The sequence below is a fragment of the Larimichthys crocea genome, chromosome XII (genome assembly GCF_000972845.2).
Source record: "Larimichthys crocea isolate SSNF chromosome XII, L_crocea_2.0, whole genome shotgun sequence".
Classification (NCBI taxonomy): domain Eukaryota; kingdom Metazoa; phylum Chordata; class Actinopteri; family Sciaenidae; genus Larimichthys; species Larimichthys crocea.
Window position 1 is genome coordinate 16447968 of NC_040022.1, and position 6000 is coordinate 16453967.

The 6000-nt window shown below is 36.6% G+C and overlaps 2 protein-coding genes across 2 annotated transcripts in view; one reads left to right on the forward strand and one right to left on the reverse strand.

The window, feature by feature from the left end:
• Positions 1 to 845, reverse strand: part of LOC104929634 (ephrin type-A receptor 4-A) — a 38299-nt gene extending 37454 nt beyond the window's left edge. Inside the window, exons 1-2 of the mRNA XM_027285626.1 lie at positions 678 to 845; positions 358 to 472 (exon numbers count right to left, since the gene is read on the reverse strand). Coding sequence (XP_027141427.1) covers positions 358 to 472; positions 678 to 734 — 172 coding nt within the window. The 5' untranslated portion in view covers positions 735 to 845. The remainder of the gene's footprint in view (positions 1 to 357; positions 473 to 677) is intronic.
• Positions 846 to 4054: 3209 nt separating this feature from the next.
• LOC104932601 (monocyte chemotactic protein 1B) lies at positions 4055 to 4796 on the forward strand. The gene is made up of 3 exons (XM_010747874.3): positions 4055 to 4176; positions 4314 to 4422; positions 4658 to 4796. The coding sequence occupies exons 1-3, from the start codon at positions 4110 to 4112 to the stop codon at positions 4773 to 4775; spliced, it is 294 nt and encodes a 97-aa protein (XP_010746176.2). The 5' UTR covers positions 4055 to 4109; the 3' UTR covers positions 4776 to 4796.
• The last annotated feature ends 1204 nt before the right edge of the window (positions 4797 to 6000 follow it).

Sequence of the window (6000 nt, forward strand, 5' to 3'; positions counted from 1 at the left end):
CAGTAATGGTAAAAAAGAAGACAAAGTTTGCAGGGATTTAGTGGTTTTGTAGCAACATTGCACTACCTCCACTTTGTTCTTGACAGACATAAACCTCACGGGCGCTGGAGATACTTGTCAAATAAACATAAACTTATGTTGTTTTAGGCATTTGAATACATGACAAATACACGTTTTCAAGTCCCTAATTGAAATCACCCTACACAGCTTCACTTTAGCCTTCAATAAAATAAAAATAAAAAATACAGAGGCTGTAAAATGACATAAAACTGTTCCCTGAGTCCCGTGAATGTCCCTTTTAGTTTACCACATAATTGTAGATCATTTTATTGGTCACATACAGTTTTTAACGCTTACCTGGAGTCCAAATGAAGAGTCCATCGTGTCCAAGTCCAAATCCTGTGACCTCTGTGTTTTCCTCCTTCATGTGGTATTGTAGCATCTTTTTTGAGTTTGACAATGAACAAACAACCTACATAAGAGACAATGTTAGGCATTGTCCATTTTTACTGGTATGAATATTTAATGACAAAGAAAATGTAGCAGCATTCAAAAAAATGACTAACATGCCATAAAACTGAAGCATTAATCACATTTTAGTCTTTAACAATGTATGCTACACCACTTGGCTGGCTAACATTGTGGTGAGCTAACATTAGCATAGAAAACATACTCACCAGACTAAATGTGATCAATTTGAATCTTCCTAAAAATGTTTTAATGAACCACAGCATCCCAAAACACAATACACTGAGTCCTGGTTAACTTTGACGTGAAATATCAAACAAAAATAGCAACTTTTACTTCTTGTAGCTAACTTGCCTCCAGCTTTAATGTTACCTGCCCAAATGACAGACAACGCCCTCTGTTGCGCATTCAGGAAAACTGCAACCTTTTCGTGTAAACTATTGGTTGTAAAAATGTATGTAGGTTATAATATTGTATAAATGATTATATTCGTACTGTGGTATAAGACAGGGCTACAGATGTGAAGGTCTTCCTTATTTTACTGGTGGTAAGTAATGAGTTAATGACCTATGAGGTCTTTCTTTAAATAGTTTTTTGTATGGAAGAATTATCCTGTCTTTATTCAAGAGCGCACATTTTCAGTTTGAGAGCATGATTTCTCCTTCTCGTGCTCAGATTTATTGTCCTCGTGCTCACATTTTGTGCTAATGTAATTTTGTCAAATCTAATGTGCTCGCGCACAAAACACGTCCTGTGCGCTCTCAAATTTTTTCTGCTCGCGCTCAAAACAGCACGTGTCTGCTGAGACTGAAGGATGTCCCGCCCTGCACTTATAGGGTCTGGCCCAATCTTGGTTGTGTTCCTTCACGCTTTTTGGGCACTTCGTAGGGGCGGGTATACGGTGGCCCTGAAGTGCAAAACACAACAGCAAATTCAAAAACACAACAGCAAATCGAATAACACAACAGCAAATCGAATAACACATTAGCAAATTCAAAACTGAAAGTGTAGGTACATGTATAGTGTAGCGTGACATGAATCGTCACTGATTGGACTGGTGGTCCTTTGAACCGGAAAGACATGACTTACATGTTTTCAAAATATGAGCGCTGTTAGTGACAATGTACGCGCTGCTATAAAGGATATTTTGATGCACGGCATGGACATGACCTGCATCAAAATATTCTTTAATAGCAGCGCGTACGATTTATGTCGCCCGAGGGTACCTACTCTTTCCGTTTTGAATTTGCTGTTGTGTTATTTGATTTGCTGTTGTGTTATTCGATTTGCTATTGTGTTATTCGATTTGCTGTTGTGTTATATGATTTGCTGTTCTGTTATTTGATTTGCTGTTGTGTTATATGATTTGCTATTGTGTTTTTGAATTTTCTGTTGTGTTTTGCACTTCAGGGCCACCGTAGGTATATGGTCTGTTTGTAAAACTGCCTCTCTTAAAAATACATCAATTTACCATACTAGCCAGCTATTTGAATCGTCACCTATTTAAGACGCCAGTTTATTTATGTATAATTAATCTTAAATAATCCTAAAAAGAGTTATCGTCGTTTAGACACCGTATGATTCCATTTATTGTAGACTGTTTCTAATTTTATATCAGCGGGATGTTTTATATACTATGAGATGATGGGTAAATAGGCTAGGCTACGTGATTAAAAAAGGTATAATATAAAATACGCTATGATGATAATGACTTGAGGATAACATTGGTAGCCTATTTACGACGTACGATTCAGCGCTCAATGCGTCTACGTATATATGTCTATGATTACTTTGGCGACGCCCCCTGACTACAGTAGCCATGATTAACCAATATTGATCCATATATAAGGCGCATCGGATTATAAGGCACACTGTCGGCTTTTGAGAAAATTGAAGGCTTTTAGGTGCGCCTTATAGTGCGGAAAATACGGTATACCTTTTTAATCACGTAGCCTAGCCTATTCACCCATCATCTCTTGTTAAACGTTACAATAAAAGAATTACACGGATTCTATTACGGTAACAGTCATCAATTAATTTTATTTTAAAATCATAATATGACATGCAGCAAGAGCGCAACGGCCGGGATGCGAACCGGCGTCCCATGGTTCAAAATACGGGCGGCGGTGTATTTAACCCCTCAACAGGCATGCTATCAGGTGTATTTATAGTATACAAAACATCCCGCTGATATAAAATTAGAAACAGTCTACATCAAATGGAATCATACGGTGTCTAAAGGACGATAACTCTTTTTAGGATTATTTAAGATTCATTATACATAAATAAACTGGCGTCTTAAATAGGTGGCGATTCAAATAGCTGGCTAGTATGGTAAATTGGTGTATTTTTAAGAGAGGCAGTTTTACAAACAGACCATATACCCGTCCCTGCGAAGTACCCAAAAAGTGTGAAGGAACACAACCAAGATTGGGCCAGACCCTAGAAACACACTAATATAAGTGCAGGGCGGGACATCCTTCAGTCTGAGCAGACACTTCAACCTGAGAGGACGTGCTGTTTTGAGCGCGAGCAGAAAAAATTTGAGAGCGCACAGGACATGTTTTGTGCGCGAGCAGAAAAAAATCTGAGCGCACAGGACATGTTTTGTGCGCAAGCACATTAGATTTGAGTGTGAGCACAAAATGTGAGCACGAGGACAATAAATCTGAGCACGAGAAGGAGAAATCATGCTCTCAAACTGAAAATGTGCGCTCTTGAATAAAGATAGGATAATTCTTCCATATTTTTGAGGAATGAGAATCCTTCTGATGTTATGTTGGGGAATTGTTTGTGTTTTGAGATTATTATTTACCACCTGGCCACACAAGTATTAAGATAACTCTAATCTAAATAGCTGAAATGCACACCTGTCTAGGTTCAAGTGTGGATAAGGTCTCTGCTGTTATGTTTTTCCAGTCATGCATGAAAGAACAGGTGAGCACATATCATGCGGTTCTCTGTGAAACAAAACATGGTTTGGTGCATCCTCTATGTAAGTGCATCTGTTTGTGCGTGCAAATGCAATGAGACAGACACAAAGGATATGTTTTGTCTCCTACTGCTGTGGTCGGCAGAAATGAGTGTGCCAGCGTCTCACCTCAAAAACCTTAAAAACAGTAGAAACCTACTACGTTAGAGATAAAAGAGAGTCTACTGACTTACACCAAACCTAAAAAACAAAGAATGAACCTGTCATCCATATGATGCTAATAACAAATAAAAAACTGGTCTGTGTGTAGAAAAGTGCTTTGATCCCTTTATAATGAATGTAGTGAAGCAGAAAGTTTCACTCACTGATTTCATCATTTTGACTGACCATAATGATCAAGATCATCATCACGTTACAGCTATTACACATATTTTCCATATAATCATTTGAATTGTAAATATAATACATGCAAAGACCACATCTTGCAGTGGAAAACGTATTGACACCCACAGACCACCAGTAATGAGTGAGTGGAGGGTCCAGGACCACTTTGGTGAGCTACCGTAGGTGGTTATAAATATATACTGCTTTCCAGCAGTGTGGGTGTCAACTTGCAACGGCCTTAAATGAATGGGCTGACTGAGCGGGTGGGTTTATAAGTGTTGCACAGTGCAGACTACACATCAGATTGGTTTTAGCCACAGACACAATGACAAGTCTTACCTTAGTCTCACTCTTCCTTCTAGCTAGCGTGCTGTCCACAGCTTCTGCTCATGGTAAGATAAATATAAAGATTCTTATGTGTGTGCATTTTGTTTTATAAATATTTCACATATGATATGTCTTATTTCATGTTATATTGTGAAAAGAAGTTGACGATGATAACAATGGACTCTCGTGTCTTTATTCAAAGGTGGTCTAGCCAGCTGTTGTCGATCGTTTTCAACCACTCAAGTCCACCGTGACAACCTGAAGGATTACTACAAACAAAATCAACCGCCATGCCCGATTCCTGCAGTGGTGTAAGTAATCCAATCTGTTTAGTGTTTGATTTTTTGTACATAGTTTGTCACTGCATGTCTTTGCATGTCCTTGGAACTTTTGAGTTTAGTACAATTAAGTCTATGTGCACTGTGATGCATTGTATTTCAAGAATAATCTTAATAATTTATATAAAGTTTGGATCAATTATCTTATCTCTGCAGAAATGTTGCAACATGTTACTAAATGTATACTTTCTGTTATGATTTTCAATAGATTTACCACGATAAAAGGCAAGAGAATCTGCTCCAACCCCACCAGTGTGTGGGCAATGACCAGCATGGCGTACCTGGATGGAAAGAACTGGCAAACGAAACATGCTAACTTATACTGACGCTGACACAATATGGACACAAACATGCTAACTTATACTGACGCTGACACAATATGGACACACAGACAAAAAGACAGCACTATTTAAACAAAATTTAAAAATTCTTCGCTTCTACTTCTACTGATTTACACTGACTGTGAATGTTTTTATATTTTCTGCAAATTCCTTACCTCATTCCAGTGATATTAAATTAAAAATATTACATTTGCATTTACATTTTTATATAATTTTTATGATATAATGTTTATTTTCTATTCTGTATGGATGTAAATATTTTAATAATGTCTTTTTGAATTTTTTATACTGAGCGAATAAAAATGGTCACATGTAATGGCTAAATTGTGGTGATTATGCGTTGCAGAATACATTACTGTCAAAGTGCGTGTATAGAGAAGATGCAGTCTGTACTGCAGAATCTTTAAATAGCTGCTGCTCTTAAGCTTTATCAGATCTTTTTGTGTTTTTTTTTTTTTTTTTTACAAAACATCATAAAAATGCAGATATGTAAGATATTCACCTTGGTAACATAGTTGAGTCTACAAGCACTGCCTTACTTAGTAAAGTGGAAGATGTGAGAGATTCTTGAGTTAGAGGGGGTCCTAGAAAATTCCAGCAGGATTATAAAGTAGTGAGGACAGAGCCAGTGGTGCAGAAAGTATTTAGAGCTTTACTAGAGATAGCAGACTTTAAGAATACTAAAATAAAATACCAAAAGTATGTGAGTGTTATCAGCGTTATGCACCTAAAGTATCAAAAGTGAAAGATCTTGCATCATTAGATAATGAATATTGACACATTCATGTGTTGTTGACACAATTTACTTGGTATTGAGGTGGCGCTTATTTTAACTATTTTATTTACTGTTTGGAAGTTTAATTCATACCATACGCAAAAATCCATCATGTGCTTTGTTATATAAAATCTTAAAAGTCTGTAAAATAACTGGTAAATGCAGTTGCGAAACTACTGTAATAGAATGAAAAGTGTAATATTTTCCTCTGAAAAATAGACACATAAAGTAGCAGGAAATGGATAAACACCTGATATGTGAACTTAAGTACAGTTCTTACTTACTTATGTAAAGGTTATATCCCACCACAACCCAAAGTGATATAGATACATATTAAGTTAGTTAGTGGATCTTTTTTAAATTTAGTATTACATTTTTAATTAAGTATTTTCATCAATGAAATTCAATGAACATCACTCTTATATATCAAATATT